The sequence below is a fragment of the Muscardinus avellanarius genome (genome assembly GCF_963383645.1).
Source record: "Muscardinus avellanarius genome assembly, chromosome: 15".
NCBI lineage: Eukaryota > Metazoa > Chordata > Mammalia > Rodentia > Gliridae > Muscardinus > Muscardinus avellanarius.
Window position 1 is genome coordinate 90,120,241 of NC_137801.1, and position 23,416 is coordinate 90,143,656.

General features: G+C 45.2%; 1 protein-coding gene across 2 annotated transcripts in view; it reads right to left on the reverse strand.

The window, feature by feature from the left end:
- The window catches only part of REV1 (REV1 DNA directed polymerase), a gene marked incomplete at both ends in the record, with an annotated part of 52,424 nt that overhangs the window by 28,668 nt on the left and 340 nt on the right, over positions 1-23,416 (reverse strand). For both annotated transcript variants that reach the window (XM_080711525.1, XM_080711524.1), the window contains 3 exons: positions 1,984-2,136; positions 11,609-11,777; positions 22,134-22,260. In XM_080711525.1, the coding sequence (XP_080567651.1) occupies positions 1,984-2,136; positions 11,609-11,777; positions 22,134-22,260 (449 nt within the window). The remainder of the gene's footprint in view (positions 1-1,983; positions 2,137-11,608; positions 11,778-22,133; positions 22,261-23,416) is intronic.

Below are 23,416 nucleotides of genomic sequence, written 5' to 3' on the forward strand. Positions count from 1 at the left end.
ACAACCTCAGCTACTTAGTGAAGCCCTTTGCAACTCAGTGAGACCCTGTTCCAAAATAAAGAATAAAAAATAGGGCTGGGGGTGTAGCTCGGAGGTAGAATGCCCCTGGGTTCCACCCCCAGTACTGCAAAACAAAAACAAAATATCAAAAAAACAGGGCTGGAGGTGTAGATAAGAGGTAGAATGCCCCCAGTTCAATCCCCAGTATTGGAGGTGGAGGAGAGAGAGAGGGAGAGGAAGGAGGGAGGGAGGGAGAGAGAGAGAGAGAGAGATCGAGCATTAACCATTCTACTACGTGTTCAGGGTCCAGATGGACGGTGCCTGAGAGACCAGGGCACAGGCTGAGAGGACCACGTTTCCAGGTTTTGCCTAGAGTCCCTTATCCTCCTCCCTGCGCGGCTCAGCGGTCACCACAGTCTGACAACTCGAGACCCACCACCATCTCTGGGCTGGCTCTGGCGAGGCATCTCTGGAGTACCATAGCCAGAGCTAAGTAGACATACCACCACAACAGAAGCAATTCAGAGAGGAGAAGAAAATCCGCGCATCGCTTGACAGACAGCGCCCGCCTGCCAAGGTGAGAGCAAGCCAGGAGGCAGAGCCACGTCGAAGCACTTCCAAGAAACGCAGAGCGCTCCGTTAGAAACTGAACGCACCTCCCCAGCCAAGGAAACGGCCGTCAGGAGAGCCTTTACCTAGTTTGCTCTATCAAAACCATTACGATTCTTTACATGAGTAGTAGCAACAGATGCAACAGAAGACTCTATTGGCAAGAAAATGCAGTTAATATATTCCTTTCTTATTAGCTTCCTAGACTACACAAATCAACATTTGCAAAGTAGCTATACTAAAATATCACAGGTAGCTGTATCTGTTAAGCAATACAACAAATAAAGTAAAATCTACTACATGAATTCTTCCTAAAGCTGTCAACAAAGAAAAATTTGAAAAAACACACCTAATTTTTACTTTTATCGATGCAGGCTGTGAGAAAGGAGCGTGTTCTGTGTGAAGTTTCTATCACCATGTGGCTCACTCCTTGACCGGCTCTTAAACACTGTTAGGAGCCGGGCGCGGTGGCGCACGCTTGTAATCCCCGCGCTTGGGAGGCGGAGACAGGAGGATCACACAGGTTTGAAGCCAGCCTCAGCTACTGAGACCTTGTTTCCAAATAAAACATAACATACACCTGGGAGTAGAGCCCAGAGGGAGAAAAGCCCCTGGGTTCCACCCCCAGTACCACCAAAAATAAAAAAATAAAAAAAACCACCTGTTAGGGAACATCAAGCTGAGCCAGCTGGCGAGTGAAAGCAGTGCTGCTGGGGCCTCCAGGTCAGACTCCTGATCTTCTGGGAAAAATCCAGCTCCCAAAGCAAGCAATTTCATAAACAAGGAGATGGCTGATAGGAACCGAGGGAAGGCAACACACCAATGAACTGTGAAGCCATTTACTCAGGATCACTGCCGTTAAAGCTTTAATGAACATATTTTAAAAAATCAGCCACATGAAATAGTCTAGATTCACTCCTGATTTTAAAACAGGACCACCGTCTAGACATCCAGGGGTATAAAAGATTTGCTTACTTAAGAACACCATTATGAATTTTTAACTTCTCAGGCACACTAGAAACCTAAAGCCTTCCTCTATCGTCTTCCTCTGGGTGACACTGGCAGCAGCACACTGCACGCCCGCCGTTCCTGCCCGAGAGTGCTGACACCACGGCAAGCTGCTTGTGGGGAACACCCCTCTTGTGAAATCTGGGGGAGTCTCACAAAGAGTTTAAGATACCCTCGTTTAACACGAGACTCTGGCTACACCTTACTTATGAAGACTTCACCACAAAGACAGTCGGGGACATCTGCTCACATCCTCACGTTTCTGCAGAAAGTGGCCAGGCCCGCGCTCGTCTCCGTGCTGGGCAGAGCAGGACCACGCTCGCCACGCAGCACCAGCTCCGCCGTTCCCCAAAGCAGATGACTTACACCCTGTTGCTGAGCTGTCTGGCTACATGGCTCGGGCCTGGCGTGGGCTCCTCGGGCCTGCACACGGGGGTAAAGCCGAGACTTTTCTGCGCACCGGCTGGCTTGCTGTACAGCTGGTAGGGAACGCATGACAGGAGCCGTCCGGCCTTGACGCTGCAACAGGAAAGCAACAACGAGTCAGGATCCCATGTGTGGGGAAACGAGCTTCAAGAAAAACCTACGTTCTTAAAAGCAAAAGTATTTCATCAGCAATGAGTTATCTGTTTAGGAAAAGCACAAGTAGGAACTTCACTCCTCCTCCCTGTCTGATGCTTTTGAGACAGTACGATCATACACACAGAACGCGACATTCTCCCCATCGACACCAAAGGTCGGAGCCTTACAAACACACAGCCAGCAAACCAGAGGTGAGAAACGTGCCAGGCACTGGCGGCACCGTCGCATCTAACCTTCTTCATTCATGCCTGAGACTTAGAGTAAGACCTGCTCAGATCTGCCCCACACCTGAACAAGCTGAAGGAGCCTTCTCAATGCCTCCCACTCATATTAATGACTACTAGATGTGAAAAGCTAGAGCTAAAACAGAGCAGGTAAAGACCAACTATGTGCATGTGCGTGGGTTACAGGGAATCAAAGGCGGCGGCCTTCTACCTGTGAATTACAGCCCCAGTCCTATTTTATTTATTTTGAAATAGGGTCTCACTGAGTTGCTGAGGTTGGCCTTGAACCTGCGATCCTCCTGTCTCAGCCACCCAAGTGCAAGAATTACAGGCGTGTGCCACCATACACAAACAATTTACACTATTTTTAGTAAGAAATATCTTAAGATACGAGTCCTAAGAGGGCAGAAGCTGCCACAAATGTCCAACTATAAGTGCTCACCAGGCACCAAGCACGGAGCACCACGGCTGACACTGAGTGTGGCGCTCCTTCCCACATCAGAACTAACACTAACTGGACTCGGATGCTTTAAACTGTTTTTTGCTTGCTAATAAGTTATTTGAGGTTGTAGTATCTTTTAAAATAGTTTTCACTTCAAATTTTAAAATAACCCACTAATATACTTATGCAAACATACAAATTTTGAACAGGCAAGATGTTAATTATTAGGAAAAAATTTGTAGATGTCTAGTTTTTAAGTTGGACATAAAGGTGCACACCTGTAATCTCAGTGTTTGGAAGGTTGAGACAGAATGATCACAGGTTGAAGCCAAACTCAGCAACTTAAACCCTGTTAAAAAAAAAAAAGCTGGGTGTGGTAGAGTACATCCGTAATCCCAGTAGTTGAGAGAATGAGAAAAAGGATCACAGCCGGGCGTGGTGGGCACGCTTGTAATCCCCGTGCTTGGGAGGCGGAGACAGGAGGATCGCGCAGGTTCGAAGCCAGCCTCGCTGGCTTAAGAGACCCTGTTTCCAAATAGAACTATAAAAATAGGTCTGGGAGTATAGCCCGGAGGTAGAAGGGTTTCTAGGAACCCCAGTACCACCAAAAAAAAAAAAAAAAAAAAAAAAAAAATCACATGTTTGAGGCCAATCTCAGCAATTTAGTGAGACCCTGTTTCAAATTAAAAAAAAAAAAAAATAGGCTGGGGGTATAGCTCAGAGGTAGAACAACCCTGGGTTCAATCACCAGTATCTAAATAAATAAATCAATATAATACAAATACTTAAAAGGGACTGGCAGTGTAGTTTGGAAGTAGAATATCCCCTGGTTTCAACCCCCAGTACCACCACACACAATGGAGTCAACAACTGTGAATACAGGAAGGGACACTGATGCCACATTCTAAAGCTGGAACTGTCTAATGGACTATATTGCTATGTAATCATAGAATGTGCAATATTCTGCTGATTGTACCTTCAATTGTATCCACATGCTAAACTACTAATCATGACAGTGAGAAACAGATTAAGTCAAACACTTTCAATTTTCATTTTCCTAATGAATTATCACACTAAGTAAAAACTTCAGGCTATTCAAATGCTAAAATCACAATCCTAAACTTAGACCATTTATTACTTTACTTTTGTTCTTTATTGAACCAATTTTTCTCCTTAAACGGTGCCAACTGGCAGAGTAGATACGTCCATCTCCCTACAGCATCACCTAGCTCACTCACTGGCTCTCTGCACCCAAGGAGCAGAGGGGCATAATACCTAGACTGAACCCTAACTCACTCTCCACCCACTTCCGCATCGCTGGCTATCCCAAGGGCTAAACAGTGAGTGAAACCACTCCAGCACTCCGCTCTGCACACTGGGTAAAATCCAACGGAGCCCGCTCGCCTCTCCACCCTTGGGCCAACGTGTGGGCGAGAAGCTCACGACAGTGCTCCGTGGCCGACACAGCAGCACTCGGGGCACAGAGCCTTGTCCAACTAACAGAGCCACGTGGCCAGCAGAAGGCCTGGGCCTGCAGAAGTCAGTCCATGGAGATGGTTATAAAATCACACAGCCGACCTGAACAGCAGGTCTTAAGCAAGACAGCCTTTGAGATACTTAGGAAATAAAGCCCGATGCACTGTGGTGACGCCAGGGAAACCCTTTAATAGGAAACTCAGATCACTCTATATAATTTGGATACTCATAATTATCTTCAATTATCTATCTTCAGATAATAAAAAAATTACATGAAAGTATACTTTTTTCCTCAGGAAAAAAATTTCTCAGGAATTTCTGACACCAATTTCCTTGCTTGTTGAGCACAGAGCAGCTGGAGCTATGTTTCCTACTATTCTCCTTACAGAAAAGAAGGAAAATTTAAACTTAAAAAACAGAAAGCTGATTAAGTAAAAAAGCTTCACTGGGCACGGTGGGGCACACTTGGAATCTCAGTGCTTAGGAGGTGAGACCGGAGGATCGCGGTTGTAGGCAGCCTCAGCTACTTAGTGAGGCCCTCCACAACTCAGTGAGACCCTGTTTCAAAATAAAGAATAAAGCCGGGCGTGGTAGCGCACGCTTGTAATCCAGCATTCGGTAGACTGAGACCTGAGAATCGCAGTTCGCGGACAGCCTCAGCTACTTAGTGAGGCCCTCTGCAACTCAGTGAGACCCGGTTTCAAAATAAAGAATAAAAAATAGGGCAGGGGATGTAGCTCGGAGGTCGAATGCCCCTGGGTTCCACCCCCAGACCCTAGAAAGAAAGAAAGAAAGAAAGAAAGAAAGAAAGAAAGAAAGAAAGAAAGAAAGGGCGGGTGAGCCGGGCGTGGTGGCGCACGCTTGTAATCTCCGCGCTCGGGAGGCTGAGACAGGAGGATCACACAGGTTCAGAGCCAGCCTCAGCTACTTAGTGAGGCTCTCAGCAACTTAGTGAGACCCTGTTTCCAAATAAAATATAGGAGTATAGCCCGGAAGTAGAAAGCCTCTGGGTTCCACCCCCAGTACCACACACACACACACACACACACACACACACACACACACGCAGAAAATAAATTAAAAAATAAAAAAGAAAGAAAGAAAGAATAAAAACAGAGCCAGGGGTGTAGCTCAGAGGTAGAATGCTCCTGCTGTCTTAGCCTCTCAAGTACTGAGATTACAAGTGTGCGCCACCACGCCTGGCTAAACTATATTCTGATATGTGCAAAAGAATTTACATTCTATACTAGATTAGACAGATTCACTGCAAGTGGAATATCCATCTATTCTGAGAAGTCTTAATCTTCGCTTTGCCCCTCAGCACAGGTGACGTCATCTCCTAAAACAAAACTTGTACCTAACAGCTCTCTGAATCATATCCTATTTCTATTAACTGCCAGTGACTTTGCACTGGTAGTTATCCACGCATTCTAGAAAAGTTTTCAAAATTTAAGATATAAGGGGCTAGAGATACAGCTTAGTGAAGAAGTCCTGGTTTCAATCCCCAGAACCACAAAAGAAAGAAAGAAAAAGATACCCAAAACTCCCAAACCCACTATGTTGTTTTCTATATCCTACTTTCTCTTATGGTCTGTAATCATGGTTTTCTATATGAAATAATTCTGCAAATCAAATGTTTTAAAATTCTAGTCAAGCTGGGCGTGGTGGCGCACACTTGTAATCCCCGCCCTGAGACAGGAGTATCACGCGCAGGTTCGAAGCCAGTCTCAGCTGGCTTAAGAGACCCTGTTTCTAAATAAAAGTATAGAAAATAGGTCTGGGAGTGTAGCCCGGAGGTAGAAGGCCCCTGGGTTCCATCCCCAGTACTACCATAATAATAATAATATTAAATAAATAAATAAATAAAATTCTAGTCAATGTCCCAGCCATTCTCTTGGGGGGGGCAGCTAATATCCCTATACTTCCTTCATATCTAGTCACATAGCTTTCTTCTTTTTTTCTTTTCAAAATTGGGTTTAAGGCAAGAAAGGATCTAATTATGTGCAAAGAAAAGGGCTATCTGTTTTTTGCCTCTTATCATACCATCAACCTTCCAGTCACTCACAAGACCTCATGGACTCAGAGTAAACAGCATGAACATGCTCATGACTTCTTGCCCTTTTTCTGTACAGTCTAGATGATGTGTTTTCACCATAGTTACTCAAACTAAGCTCTGTGTTCTTTAGTCCCTGAAAATTGAATATACATATTCTGAGAAATGGTCTGAAATGTATGCACTGGTTAGCTAGCCTAGTAAAACCTCTGGGGCTGGGGTTTACTGAGGGTTAAAGCCAGAGGCGCTAGACCACTGGGTGAAACCCTCAGCCCGTTTTACTTTTGAAACAGGGTCTCGCTAAGTTGTTGAGGCTGGCCTCAAACTTGTGATTCTCCTTCTCATTCTCCCAAAGTGTGTGCCATAGCACCTGGCTTAGTAAAATAATTTTAGCATAATTTTCCAGTGCTGTCAGAGAAAAATGTAAACGACCTTGAGGATTTTTTTTTTTGGGGGGGGTGGTACTGAGGATGGAGCCCTCTACCTCCGGGCTACACTACCAGACCTGTTTTTTATATTTTATTTGGAAACAGGGTCTCTTAAGCCAGCAAGGCTGGCTTCAAACCTGTGCAATCCTCCTGTCTCCACCTCCCAAGCGCGGGGATTACCAGCGTGCGCCACCACCCCTGGCTCATCAAGGATTTTTTTAAAGCCAAATTTACACCAAAAACTAGAATCATGCGATTATTCTATGAATAATCAACAATTATGAATAAAACAAACAAACAAACAACAACAATAAAAAGAGAAATGGGGAAAAAAAGTCACGAGAGAGACTACCACCAACTTGCATACACACACTAAAGTTTACACTGGGTGTAACCAGAACCAGTGCTAACCCATGGGAGCTGACTCAGCATGCAGTGGGCGTCTCAGGCAAAGGCACGAGCTCTGGAAGGCGTCTCCAGCAAGCCCCACGTGGCTGCCACCTGGGACACTAAGTAAGTGATGAACAAGTCATCTGAACATCACCTCTCAACTCAGACTCATCCACAGGCAAACCAAACACTTCCCACACAAGAACTTACTCAAAATACGAGCAACAAAAACCAAATCACCTGCAGCGATGCAGGACAGTGGCCTTAAGCTGTGCACCCTCAGCACAGCTCAGCCTTTATGGGTGTGCAGGGAAGTCGCCACGGCGTCTTTACACTTCAGCTTTCAACGCAGAGTTGTCTCAAGAAAAGTCTGACCAAAGTGTGAAAACCAGTAATCTGTATTATATACAAATGTAAGATCTTTAAGACAAAAGTTCTAGTCAAGTACCTGCATACCTTAAGCTACTGCACACTGGCTTCTCACCGAAGAACCCCTCGCTCTTAGAAGCCAGGGCCCTACAGTCATGCTACATTAGGGAGTTTTAGTGAAAGCAAAACCTACAAGTTACAGTTCCTTTTCTTCCCCTCTTGTGGTACTGTAGATTGAACCCAGGGGCATTCTACCTCTGAGCTACATTCCCAGCCCTATTTTTTATTCTTTATTTTGAAACAGGGTCTCACTAAGTTGCAAATGGCCAAAGTACTTGAGGCTGGCTGCAATGATCCTATGACCTAACCTATGATCCTGCTGTCACGCCTCCCAAGTACTGGGATTACAAGCCTGCACCACCACACCTGACTAGGTTATAGGTGCCTTTTAAACCACTCAAATGAAAACAAAAATTTATTATACAAGAAAATAGTGTAATCCACTAATATGCTTAAATTTTAACGTTTACAAAATCTCATCAAAGCACCGCTGAGAAAAGATAGACAATATTGGGACTAGAATGTGAAAGAAAACAGGACTATGATTTAACCAAAAGGAGTCTATGCTAAAATGACACAGCAGACTCTTGGTATTTAGTAATTAATTTTTGTGGTTCTGAAGATGGCACTCGGGGACATTCTACCTCTGAGCTACACTCCAGTCCTATTTTATTTTTATTTTGAAACAGGGTCTCACTAGGCTGATGAGTGCCTCACTACTTGCTGAGGCTGTCCTTGAACCTGTGATTATCCTGTTTCAGACTCCCAAGTACTGGGATTATAGGCATACGCCACTACACCCACTTGGTTTATTTTATGTATTAAAATATATGCCCATACTGATCCATTTCTACACAAGAATATCCATCTATTATAAACATCAATTAAACGGAAAACTCCCCAAAGGAGTCAAGAACCCTAACCCAAATCTGCTCTGGCTCTGCCTCCTCAAACACAGATGTACACATTACTTGTGCTTTTGTCAAATAGCCGCATTCCAGAGGCCACATAACCACGACGTCAGTCATTCCCAGTTACACGAAAACAGATGGTTAAACAAAGCTCTAAACTAAAATGTAATCCAACTCTAAAACTTCTAAGTATCTCCACTGCTTTTCTATTTTATTTATTTCTATTATTTCTTGCTATTTTTTATCTTACTGTCTCCCTGACTGCACTCAGCATGAGCAGGTGTAACCACTTTCTAAGCAAATCAAGTCTGACCCAGCAAATACCCTTATCCCCCCACTTCCTCACTGCCCAAGGGTATCCTCCCTCCATTCTTGCAAAACCAAATATTTAGGTCCTGCCCAAGCACCAGCCCCATAGGGCCACAGCACTGTCTGTGTACCACAGCCCCACTCGGGAGTGATGCAGACCTGGCTTCTCACGCTGAGACCCTCGAGAACAGCACAAGGAGAAGCCAGGTCGGTCCTCCAGGAAGGCCATAGCAGCTGACCCCAAGACAGAGCAAGAAGAGGAATGGCAGGGCCACCAACTCCAGCTCTTAGCTCTCATCTCCCCAGGTTTAAAAAACCTTTAGTCTGCAAGATAAACGGCTTTCTAGAAGTAGCTGAAGCACTTTTGAACTTCTGAAATTTACTTTCTGAAATGGCTAATGTTTACAGAATAAAATCAATAATATCTCCCCCACGTTTCACCTCTAAGCTGTGTCAGGCAGGCACTGTGCTAAGTACTTTGCACACATGATTTCTTTTCTTTATGTGGTACTGGAGATTGAACCCAGGGGCATTCTACCTCCAAGAGAACCCTTCAGCCCTATTTTTTGTTTTGAAACAGGGTCTTGCTAAGTTGCTGAGAGTTTTGGTATTCTGATGAGGCTATCCTTGAACCTGCACATGCCACCACACCTGGCTGCAGAAATGATTTCTACTTCTCACACAACCACAGCAGGTATATCAGCCTCTTACAAACGAAGAAACCAGGTTCTGACTGGCTACTTCAAGTCCCCAAGCCACCGCAGACCCTGGGCCAAGCACCGCAGAGCTGGGTACAAACCCAGCACTTCTCCTGCGCAAGCAGCCTTCCCTTCTGTCGTGTCTCACTGAACCTGAGCAGGCACAGCATTACCTGTAGGAACCAGCAATCCTGCGACTATGGAGTAAGTTCATGGAAGGTGCTGGAGTTAGGGAAAGCTACAATTAGAAAAACAGCTGGGACCATCGCAAAGGATGGTTTCCGAGTTTATTTCATTAGCATCCCAGTATAAATTCTGACCACTCTCTCAAATTTCAATTCTGATCCACAGCATCTTCATTTCTATCGTTCTTAAATCTAATATACTCATATCTACGCGTCATTTCAAGAGACATCATTTATGTTTTGGCTCAGTCCCCTGAGGTTCCAGATGATATATTTAAACTTAGAAAGTTAATATGAATGGCCACCACTGATTTACATTTGATCATTCCCACATGAACAGCAAAGAAATGATGTTAAACTGGGCATGGTGACGCACATCTGTAATCCCACTACTTGGGAGGCTGAGACAGGAGGATCACAGGTTTGCTGACAGCCTCAGCAACTTAGTGAGACCCTCAGCTACCTCGCAAGATCCCGTTTCCAAATAAAAAATAAGGCTGGGGTGTAGCTCAGAGATAAAGCCCCAGTATTACACACACACACACACACACACGCACACGCACACACACACACACGTTAAGCCTGGCACTGTGGCACATGCCTGTAATCCCAGTACTTGTGAGGCTGAGATAGGAGGATCGCAGGTTCAAGGCCAATGTGCAGTAACTTAGACCCTTTGTCAAAATAAAACATAAAAAAGAGCTGGGGCAGAGCTCAGAGGTAGAATGTCCCCGGGTTCAATCCCTAGTACCACACGCTGGAAGTTAATTAAAAAAAGAAGAGCAGACCTGGAGATGTGATTGAGTGGTGGAGCATTTGCGTAGAATGCTCACCCCTGGGCTTGACGCCGGCACTAGGGAAAAGTCAGTAACACTAACACTGCACCGTCCTCCCCCACTCCGGGTCCATATCATCTCATGTAAGAAGGGAAGGGCAAGAGAAATACACAATTTACTCTAAGTTTCATGTCCTTCCCCACAGAATACAAGCTCTCAAGGGCAGAGGGACGCTTGTTTTACTCACTGATGTTTCCCACACACTTATACCCTGCCTACCCACAACAGGTACTGAGTGTCTGCTGAATGAGTAACACGCTTAGCTCCCTCCCTCCCATAACTGCTCCCTGCTGCTGCTTGAGCAGGCTCCTGCTCCTGGACTGAGGCCGGCTGCAGCTTGGATCTAGAATGTCCTGCAAGGCCCATGTGTTGGAAGGCTTGATCCTCAACTTGATTCTGTTCAGAGTTGGTGGCGGCATTAAGAGGTAAGGCCTAAAGCCGGGCGTGGTGGCACACGCTTGTAATCCCAGCATTTGGGAGGCTGAGACCAGAGGACTGTGGTTCACAAACAGCCTCAGCTATCAGTGAGGCCCTCTGCAACTTAGTGAGACCCTGTCTCAAAATAAAGAATAAAAAACAGGGCAGGGGGTGTGGCTCGGAGATCAAATGCCCCTGGGTTCCATCCCCAGACCCCCCCCCCCAAAAAAAAATGAGGTAAGGCCTAGAGGAAGAAAGTTAGGTGACTGGAGGCACGCCCTCACGGGCCCTTCGGCACCTCTGCTTCCTGGCTGTGATGACGTGACTAGCGTCCTCCGCCACAAACCCTGCCACCCTGACCCGCCTCATCCCATGTACAGGCCATGGGCCTCGAAAGCCTTTCCTGCTCTAAGTTCATTCGCTCATGTACTTCTGTCACAAGGATGGAAGGCAGCACACTGACTTTAATATGACGCAAACACCAGGCTACTTGAATACGTTAGACAGTAGTGCTGCTTACGACGTGATTGTGCAGCCTGCCAGGTGTGAGGCGGTACAACAGCCCTCCAACGTCAGAGCGCACAGTAACTCTGCACCGACAGCGAGCTCACCTCTCCACGATCCACTCCGGCCGGATCACCTTCTCTCCCCGCAGCTCTTTGACCTTGGCGTGTGGCAGGTTGGTCGCGATGACATGCGTGGTTTTGGACCTGGAGTAGTACACGTGGTACTGCCCTCCATGCAGGGCCATCAGCCTTCTCAGCTCCTCAGCGGAAGGGTCTGCAAGATAACACTGAGATGTATGCAGAGCTCTACGCACAAGAGTACACCAAACAGAGAAGCCTGGAGCAGCCAGCTCCAACACTGCCCTCACCTCCGCCTTGGCTGCTCTGCTACTAAACGGAGTCAGAGGCAAACCAGAACGCAATGCAGCTTTCTAGTGTGGGCACATCATCTCCCCTGGCTGCTGGACACCAACCAGCACAGAGCAACCCCCGCTAAGAGGTGCCCAGAGAACAAGGACAGACCCTACAGGCGAAGCAAACAGCAGCAGCACATTTTAAACTAGTTTTACGACTTTTAACACACATGCTTGGTATAGGCATCTCATGTTTTAAAAGCCAACTATAAACTCATTTATGGTTCATTTTCCAGACTTTAATCCTTTAACTCATTTCGAATAATATAAAGCGAGGTGTGGAGGCACATGCCTGTAACCTTAGTAATTGAGAGGCTGAGACAGGAGGATTGCAACCTCAATAACTTAGTAAGACCCATTTATTTATTTATTTATTTATTTATTTATTTATTTATTTATTTATTTATTTATTTATTTTTGGTGGTACTGGGGGTGGAACCCAGAGGCTTTCTACTTCCGGGCTATGCTCCCAGACCCATTTTATACTTTACTTGGAAACAGGGTCTCACTAAGTTGCAGAGGGCCCCACTAAGTAGCTGAGGCTGGCTTCGAACCTGCGCGGTCCTCCTGTCTCAACCTCCCAAGTGCTGGGATTACAGGCGTGCACCACCACGCCCGGCTCAGTAAGACCCTTTTTAAAAATAAACCATAGGAGCCAGGCATGGTGGCGCATGCTTGTAATCTCCGCACTTGGGAGGCCGAGACAGGAGGATCGTGCAGGTTCAAAGCCAGACTCCACTGGCTTAAGAGACCCTGTTTCCAAATAAAATATATATATATATATATATGTAAAATAGGTCTGGGAGGATAGCCCGGAGGTAGAAGGCCCCTGGGTTCCATTGCCAGTACCACCAAAATAAATAAATAAATAAATAAAACACAGGAGAATCCAGGACTTGTTCCTGAACGCTAAGGCTACTGCTTGCTCTGATTTGCTAGAAAAATCAATACATTTCCTTTTCCTTCTCAATTCAATTAATCAATCAATAAAACATAGAACAGGGCTGGGGGTATGGCTCAGAGGTAGAAAGCCCCAGGGTTTAATCTCCAGTAAAAACACACACACACACACACACACACACACACACACACACACACACACAAATAATCAGATGAATTACTCATACTTTCTCTAAACAGGCATATTGCATGGCTTTATTAACAGTTTTTATGCATATAAAGCTTAATTTTAGTTTTTACTTTTAAAATATCTTAAAAGTTAATCATCAAAGCCAGGCGTGGGGGCGCATGCTTGTAATCCCAGAATTCGGGAGGCTGAGACTGGAGGATGACAGTTCGCGGACAGCCTCGGCTACTTAGTGAGGCCCTCTACAACTCAGTGAGACCCGGTTTCAAAAAAAGAATAAAAAATAGGGCAGGGAGTGTAGCTCGGAAGTTGAATGCCCCTGGGTTCCATCCCCAGACCTGCAAAAAAAAAAAAAAAGTTACTCATCAAGTTGGATGTGGTGGCTCACACTTGTAAACCTAGTACTTAAGAGGCTGAGACTGGAGGATTGCAAATTTGAGGTCAGCCTCACCAAGTTAGTGAGACCCTGTTTCAAAATAAAAAATAAAATAGGTGTGAGGGTGTAGCTCAGGTGGAACAGCACTGGGTACAATCCCAAGTGACACACACACACACACACACACACACACACACACACACTTAGAAACACCATTTTTAAAAACTAAAATTGTTTCAAATTATTTTATTGAAGCATTTAAGAACTACTGTAAAGAATCCACGTGTCTTCTGCTCCACGAAGCTCCACTTGCCCTGCACTCAAGTGAGTGCCACGTTAAAGCCACTGCGTCTCTTGCCTCTCCTCCCAATATGCTCTCGGACACCTCCACCAGCAACGCCAGGCCACGGGGGACATCCAAGGAGCCCCAAGTGTGCACTGTTGCTCAACCACAGACTTCTGCAAGCCCGAGCAACAGAGGGTCAAGTGTTTAAATAGATGTCTTTATTATGACAACTGTCTAAGTAGGTGAGCTTTAATCTTTAGAAGAAATAAAACACTAAAAAGCAAAGTGGGGACTTCCGGGAAGATGGCGACCGAGAAAAGCGGGGCTTAAGAGCCCCGCTAACAACCAATCTCTATTACCACAAAATCAGCGCCTTTCATAGCCAGAAAACACCATCAGCAGAGAAACAAAAAATGTAATTAAAAGGGACAGAGAAAAAGAGGGCTGCGGCCGGAGCTGTGGAGTGGAACGGCAAGCACCATCTTTCCTTGCAGCGCCAGCCCCAGAGAGGAGGGGGACTCAGAACGAAGCTCAGAGCCACAGAAAAGATACGCCAACCTCACGCCCGAGGACGCAGCCGCAGCGCCTTACTGCCGGCAGCAGCGGCGAGTTCACCAGACGGCTACGGCTACAGACCAACACACTCAACAGTCCACCAGGCTCCAGAGAGGAGCGGCGGGCAGCGAGCCGAGGTGAGCCGCTGTGGATCAGCCGGGCGGGATTCGGCAGGTTTCTCAGCGCAGGGAGCATCTAAAGCTCCCAGGGGCTGGGCTCAGCACACCCTGCAGGGACTCAGAGCGGAGCTCAAAACCAGAGAAGAAATACGCCAGCCTCATAGCCAAGGGCGTGGCAGTGGCACCATATTGCCACCAGCGGCAGCAGCAGCAAATTCACCGAGTCCACTACAGCTCTATCTGCGTACTCAACAACAGTGAGTCAAATTGCGGGCCACAGAGGAGAAATCCCAGTACTGTACTTCCTGGGACTTGACCCAGTGGGGGAGTGGCGGTGGCAGAGATATCACACCATAGGAGAACGCCCAAATGGCACCCCCCATAATCTAAAGCAGCCTCTATCAACTCCCTGGGTCGGAGACTCTGTGATACAACCCAGTAAAGGAAGAGTGGTGACTGAGATACCACAGACTCGAGATCCAGAGCACCTTAAGTGAAGTCATAGTGACCCAAGGGAAGAACCCAGAGAAGGCACAAACTTCCGAAATCATGGGAAAGAGGAATAACAATGGAGCAATGAATGACCATAACCCCACAACATCAGAACCCAATAAAACAGAAAATCAGAGATTTCTAGAAGATCAAATCAGGAAAATAACTGTACAAATAGAGATGTTTCGAAAAGAATTCAGAGAGAGCCAAAAAGAGATAAAGGATGCAATTAATGAAGTAAAGGCCTCAATTCAAAGCACAAACAACCGATTAGACCACATGGAGAACAGAATCTCGCTCTTAGAAGATGAGCAATCCAAAAATGAGCGCATAGTTTCTAATCTAGAAAAAAATATCCAACAGCAGGAATCTGACATTGAAGAAATATGGGCCCATTTTAAGAGAGCTAACCTAAGAATAATTGGAATAGAGGAGGGAAAAGAAGGTGAAACCAAAGGGATCAACAATCTCGTCAAGGAAGTAATAGCAGAAAATTTTCCAAACATAGAGCAAGAGGTCGATACACAGGTCCAGGAAACTTATAGAACTCCCTTTAGACAGGATCGGAGAAGAGGATCCCCACACCACATAATTGTCAAAATGACCAATGTGGAAGCCAAGCAGAGAATCTTAAAGGCAACAAAAACAAAGGGCCAAGTGACATTCAGAGGCAAACCAATTAGAATCACTCCAGACTTCCCAAACCAAGTCATGAGAGCCAGAAGGGCTTGGACTAACATATTCCAAACTCTGAAAGAAAATAACTTCCAGCCAAAAATTTCCTACCTAGCCATACTTTCTATCAAATTAGATGGAAAAATAAGAAGCTTCCACGACAAACAGAAACTAAAGGAATTTATGTCTTCAAAAGCAGCGCTACAGAAAATACTCAGAGATTAACTACAAAGAAGAAATAGGTAACACACACCAGAACCAGAGAAACAAGATTTTCCATCCAACAAACAACTAAGATTGGTTATCTGTGGAGATTCATTATTTATGTTAGTCTTTTACCTATCTCTAAAGTGTATTGTTTGCCTTTATTGTTGTTAATTTTTAGGATTTCTAGTTGGAATATTAATATACCTTCAGATATAGCATTTGGAAATATTTTATCCAATTCTATTAGTAACTTTTACATTATCTTTGGATATACAATATTTTTTTATTTTTTAGGGAGTTTGTATACTCTTCTGTGGCCTGTGCCATTGAAATCATATCCAATAAATCACTGCCAATTTCAATGTTGTGAGGTTTTATGACCCAGATTTTCTTCTAAAAGTTTATAGTCTTAAGATTTTTATTTAAGTCTTTTATCTATTTTGAGTTAATACTTGTATATGGGATTAGGTATGAGTCCAATTTTATTCCTTTCCATGTAATTATTATTTTTCAAAAATATTTACTTAAAAGATTATTATTTCCACCACCAAATGTTCGTGGAAACCTTGTCAAAAATAACTTGATAATATAGGGAAGAATTTAGCTCTAGGCTTGTATTTAACTCCAATGGTTTATATATCTGCCTTTAGAACAGTACTACACTGTTTCAATTATTGTAGCTTTATATGGTTTGAAATCAGAAAATATATATCTTCTAGCTTTGTTCTTTTTCAAGATCGTTTTGGGTATCTAGAATCCATATTCCATATTAGGATAGATTTTTTTCTGAAAAATAAATATATAAATATATGATAGTTTCACCTAAAAAAAAATAGAAAAAAAATATTCTCTGGTAAGAAAGAAAGCAAAAAGAAATATTGAAATGTTATCTTTAAGTTATCAAAAGCTTGGTATCAGACAAATGAAACTGTTACGTGAGATTATCATTTTTAATTTTGGATAAATTGCTATAATACTAGATGTCAACCACTAAGCCAAGCATGGGAAGGAGGGATGGGGAGGGAACGGGGTGGGGATCGGGTCGGGGCTGACTGGGCAATGGGTGCATGTATGTCTACAAAAGATTTTTTGTATCCCACTATGATGGATGAATACAGTACACCAATAAAAAAAAAAAAAAAAAAAAAAAAAGCAAGGTGGGATGGCACACACCTACACTCCCAGTGCTTGGGAGGCTGAGACAGGAGGACTGCAGGTATGAGGCCAGCCTCAACAACTTAGGGAGGACCTCAGCAACCTAGTGAAACCCTGTTTCAAAATAAGAAATAAAAATGAGCCAATGAGCCGGGGATGTTGCTCAGAGGTAGAACATCCTGGGTTCAATTCCCAGTACCAAAATAAAACACTAATAGCAGATACAGATATGCCGGGTTGTCTAATTCTTGGTAAATCTTAAAGCATAGAATCCATTTGACATTACTAATTATGCATACCAGCACTATCCAGCAGAAATAAAATGTGAACCACCATGCATACAATTTAAAGACTTTGAGGATCCTTATTAAAACGCTAAAAAGGAAAACGTCAATATTTTATTTAACCCATTCCATCTAAAATACTTTGAAATGTAATAAGAAATTGGAGATACTACCTTCTACCCCGACCTTTCTAAAGTTGGTGCTGTGAGAGGGTCTAAGCTGCCGAACATCTCACCGAGTTGACTTTTCAATCACCCTGCCTCAGTCGTCCCTACCTGCAGCACCACGCTCCGCGAAGGTTCGATGGCTTTAAAATGATTTACGTACATACACCAGTCAGGCGCGGTGGCACGCTTGTCATCCCCGCGCTTGGGAGGCGGAGACAGGAGGATCGCGCAGGTTCGAAGCCAGCCATCCTGGCTTAAGAGACCCTGTTTCCAAAAATAAAAAAAGCAAAAAATAGGTCTGGGAGTGTAGCCCGGAGGTAGAAGGGCTTCCAGGAACCCCAGTACCACCAAAAAATAAATAAATAAATAAATAAATAAATAAATAATAAAGATTTACATAAATGGGAGGAGGCACATGCCTGTAATCCCTTCTCTGGAAGGTTGAGACAGGAGAATCGCAGGTTCAAGGCCAGCGTCAGCAACTAAGTGAGAACCCTATTTCAAAATAAAAAAATAAAATAGGGCTGGGGGTATAGGTAGAACACCCCTAGGTTTAATCACCAGTCCCCCATCCCCCACACAAAATTTAAATAGAAAATAGCTGGCTGTCCTCTTTTTATTCTACAGTTATGTCAGGAACACATTACTTTTGCATACACACGCTCATAAGGCACATTTCCCTCTAGTTGCTCTTTGAAGCCGAATTACTCTAGAAATTGGAACTGGGCTGGCTGCAGAGGAGCAGGCTTGTAATCCCAGTGCTTGGGAAGCTGACACAGGAGGATCGCAGATTCAGTCGAGGCTCAGCAAGTATACAACGTAGACCACTGCGAAACAGCTAAGCACCGCAGCACTGGGGGTCCTGCAGGACGCCCAGACCTAAACTGCAACATGCCCTCCTCTCCCATCTACCCAGCGCAAGAACCACGGCTCCCCAAGGCTTCCAGTTTAAATCTCCTTCCTTGTCGTCTGTGTTGCTAGGGACCGAGGCCAGGGCATGGTAGCACTGCCAACTGGGCAGGGGAGTGGCTGGGGCAGAGAGCACGGGCTCCGGATGCTCCCCGCCCCTGCCGACACCTGGGCAGCTTCCCCACCACTCACTCCGACACCCACGTGCTCTGGGCTCGGCCATGGACTGCAGCTCTGAAACCGCGAGTCAGAACTCCCTCCTCTAGAATGCTCTCAGCTATGAAATACTGGTTAACACACGACTTTTTGAAGTTCAAGTTTGAAAGCGCTTTCAATCTAGGTGAAAGGTAATATCACATAAACTCTGATGTCACTGGATTTAGGCTTATATTGACTTTTTTTTTTTTTTTTTGGTGGTACTGGGGTTCCTGGAAGCCCTTCTACCTCCGGGCTACACTCCCAGACCTATTTTATTTTATATTTTTTTATTTGGAAACAGGGTCTCCTAAGCCAGCGCACGCGGCTGGCTTCGAACCTGCGCGATCCTCCTGTCTCCACCTCCCAAGCGCGGGGATGACAAGCGTGCGCCAACACGCCCGGCTTTATATTGGCTTTTACACCCTGTATTTGTGAGGTTACTGAACTCCCTTCACAAACAAGCAGATACAACAATGAAACATCTGATACACAGAATGGAAATGGCCATTGCTATATACTTTTATAACAGTGAAACGCCTTTCAAGCAATGTACAAGAAAAGGGAAGGAAGAAGCGGGCTAGCACTTGGCGACTAGCTTTACACTCAGAAACATGATTGCCAAGGTGAACTATGAACAGAGCTAGGGACCGGCCCATCAGCCTCATGTGGACATCCTGGAATACATCGAAGCTGTGGATGCTCTTACTTTGACCTTTTAAGTTTTTTTTTTTTAACGGGGGCCAGAGATATACTGAGGTGAACAGGTGCCTAGCATGCAGGAAACCCTGGGTTCAATACCCAGCACACCACACACACACCTCAATAGTATTTCTGCCTGGAAAACACACTCTCGTAACAAAAGTTCTAAATAACTATGAAAATCTGCATAATACTTTGTGAGGTTAACTCCACATTTGGAGACAGTATCCAGAATCATGAAATGCACATGACACCGAACACTGCTGAGACACTGTGGCAGGACCCGTGCGCCCGCAGTCTGCCGTCCACTCTTCCCGGCGCTGACCACTGAGACGCCCTCTCCACTTGTTTAGCTCTACTGGCCACCGCCTCCCACCCAAGCCCTGAGGGCAGGTGCCGTGCCTGCCTAGCTCTCGTGTTCCTCAATGCTGCCAAGCAGTCTGTGCCTGGAGCTAGCCCTCCAGAGCACCAGGACCTCAACTCTTCACACCCTTCCGCACGGCACGCGCTTGTGAAGCAGAGGCCACGAGAAATCTCAGCAAGCGCCAAGACCTGGCCTCCAGCCTGTCACCACTAGCCTATGGCTGAGAGCCTGATTCCTGGCATGTGCTCAGGCAGTGAGACCTCAGAGGCTGCCCTGGGGTCAGACCAGCTGAGGGAAGGGCTTCCACAGAAAGGCTTACGGCTGGTGGGGCCTTTGCCACCAGCTTTCACCCCAGGGGAGGAAGCAGAGAGGAGTACCCGCAGTGAGGCCATGCTCCCCGGGAGCAGGGGGATCACCCGCACTGAGGCCATGGTCTCTGGGAGCAGGGGGATCACCCACAGTGAGGCTGTGCTCCCCGGGAGCAGAGAGGAGTGCCTGTCCTCCCCCCAGGAACCCCAAGGCTTCCTTCAAGAATGTCCTTGCTTACTGGCAAGGAATAAGAACAGAAGAAAACTCACAGAAAGCTACGTGGAGGGAAAGTTACCTCCTGTCTACGCACTCCTGACCTGTCAGAGCCAAGAGCTTTGAGGAGCAATGGCCATCCAGCTTTCACAGTACACACAATCCTCTTCAAGGTAACCAGACTAGACCAATTCAGATCATTAGCAGATACATGAACAGCCCCAAACCCCATTATACACCCTCCTTGAACATATTACTTGTAAGTAAATAAATTAGAATATGAGAAAGATGATACTCTAGGAAGCAAAATCATTACCTGCAGTTACCACTGACATTCTAGGGAAGGCCCTTTAAGGAGTAGTGTCCCTGAACTCAGCAAGCCCTGGGGACTTGACCAGCTGCGAACACACAGCTCTGGCTCAGGAGGGGTGGATCCCTCTGCTCCTGGAAGCAACAAAGGTGTGGGTGGTGTATGGGGGACAGAACCTCGCACTACGGTCCAACCCCTTTTTATTCCGACACACGGTCTCACGCCGTCACCATGCACCGGCCAGGAACATCTGCTCCTCCCGTCCTGTCCTCTGGTGCACTAGGATTATAGGCATAAGCCACTGTGCCCAGCTAACAGGAGACTTTCCTTAAGAGAACTGTGCCAAAGAGTTACTTCCCTAAAGTTCTACTGATTTGCTGCTTCTGGTGGTACTGGGGTTTGGATCCAGGGGATGGATATCCTGCCTCTGAGCTAACACTCCTGCCCTACTTTATTTTTTAATTCAAACAGGGTCTCACAAAGGTGCTCAGGGTGGCCTTAAACTTATGTTCCTACTGTCTCAGACTCCCAAGTACTAGGATTATAGGAATATACCACCACACCTTGCTAAAGTTCTAGTAAAATTTTAAACAGCAAATTGTTTGTTTAATGTGCTTAAATAAAAGTTTTCTATCAATAGCAAGAAATGGCCCTTAACCAGGCATGGTGGCACATGTCTGTAATCCCAGTACTTGGCAGGCTGAGACACGATTGTAGGTTATGAGGACAGCATCCGAAACTTAAGAGAGGCTCTCAGCAATTTAGCGAGACCCTGTTTTGAAGTAAAACAGGGCAGGAGAGCGTAGCCTGGAAGTAGAATGCCCCTGGGTTCCATCCCCAGCACCCCAAGGAATAAATAAATGCACAGCCTGAGACTCCCTCCCTCAAAGCAGCCCACCCCACCCACAGCCCTCCACTAGAACTGTCTACATCTGCTGTTTTTCAACACTTTCAACAAAAAAAAAAAAAAAAAGAGCCGGGCGTGGTGGTGCACACTTGTAATCCTAGCGCTTGGGAGGCTGAGACAGGAGGATTGCACAGGTTCGGAGCCAGCCTCAGCTACTTAGTGAGACCCTGTTTCCAAATAAAAATATAAAGCAGATCTGGGAGTATAACCTGGAGGTAGAAAAGCTCCTGGGTTCCACCCCCAGTACCACCAAAAAAACAAAAAAAAAACAAAACAAAAAAAAACTTAAAAAGAGGTGCAAAGGAGTGACAAAAGGAATTTATTTTAATTGTGTGTGTGTGTGTGTGTGTGTGTGTGTGTGTGTGTGTGTTCACACGTGTGCATGCACGTCAGTGCTGGGGATAAAACCTAGGGGCATTCTACCTCTGAGCCAGATCCCAGCCCTATCTATCTATCTATCTATCTATCTATCTATCTATTTTTGCAGTGCTGGGAATAGAACCCAGGGGCATTCTACTTCCAAGTTACACCCCCAGCCCTATTTTTTTAATTTTTATTCTTTATTTCGAAATAGGTTCTCACTGAGTTGCAAGGAGTTACTAAGTAGCTGAGGCTATCCATGAACTGTGATCCTCCTGTCTCAGCCTCCCAAATGCTGGGATTACAAGTGTGTGCCACCACACCTGACTCCTATTTTTAATTTTGAAAAAGGGTCTAAGTTGTCGAGGCTGGCCATGAACCTGCAATCTCCTGTTTCAGCCTCCCAAGTACTGGGATTACAAATATGCACCACTGTGCCTGGCTATTTTTATCATCTAAGAGTCATTTTTATATATGCCACAATTAGAAACAGAAACTTCAATCATTCTCAGTCCTAAAGAAGTACAAGCTAAAAAGTACTCAACCTGTGTATCCGTTCACATAGATGGCAACTCCGCTGAAAATCGCAGATGAAGCCCCACCCCTCTGCACAGCAGCATCTGCTCGGAACTGCTCCTCCAATTTCTGGACCTTGGCAGCCATATACCCACCCTAGAATCAATGAAAAGGCAAGCCATTACAGAAGTGAGCATTTCTTCCCCTTGAGCCTTCTAAAAACCTTCTACTTTACAAATAAATTAATTAAAGACCTGCCTCTCTCTGAGTGGCGAGATCAAACAAGACCCCTAACCTTGAACAAGGCAAAGCGAACAGGCAGGCCCAGGTGCTCCCCTGTCAACTCAATTTGTAATGGCTTTACTATACTGCATGAGGGCATGTTCATCTTTAAAAGGGAAAAGGCAGGTCAAGCATAATGAATTTAATGTAAAATACTGTTCTTACTTAAATAACTCAGCACTTCAAACCAGTAAAAAATGTGACTATGGTTTGACTGGCTACTGCTATCTTCTATATAAAGTCTTAAATGAAGCAACTCAGCAAAATCAGGAGTCCTTTACATGTGAAGATAAGAATGCAATGTATGATTCCGTTCTGGGAATTCTGGATCTAATCAATGTAGTACTACCTTCCATTAGATAATTCCAACCTCAGAAATAGAAAAGGCTGTCACTTAAGCTGGACATGGTGGAGCACGCTTGTAATCCAGCATTCGGGAGGCTGAGACCAGAGGATAGCAGTTCGTGGGCAGCCTCTGCAACTCAGTGAGACCCGGTTTCAAAATAAAGAATAAAAAAACAGGGTGGGGTTGTAGCTCAGAGGTTGAATGCCCCTGGGTTCCATCCCCACACCCAAGGGGAGGGGTTTATCATTTAAAATACCCTGATTGATTAATTCAGTCTCTTTTCCTGAACCCTGAAATAATTAAACTCGATCATTTTGAATGATTAGGTCTTTAAATAAAAGTCGCAGGTGGCTACAAGTGGTGCATACTTTTTTCTAAAAGGAAGATGACTTCACTCATTTTGCTGATTAGTAAAATATTACATGCTCACTCTAACAATTTCTTTAAAAATACATGATATAAAAATAAAATAAAAGTCAACACAGCCCCTTATCAACATTGTGGGATTTATTTTCAAACTTTGCTTGTATGCCACAGCACAGAGGTCTCCAAAGGTAGGGTGACATGTAATACTCTTTGCAACCACTGCTTTAGCCACGGCTCGTCTTCCATGACCGAATAATGACGAGCATTCTGTCCTCCATACCGACCTCACCAATCCTATTACTGAGACTGGTGGGTTTT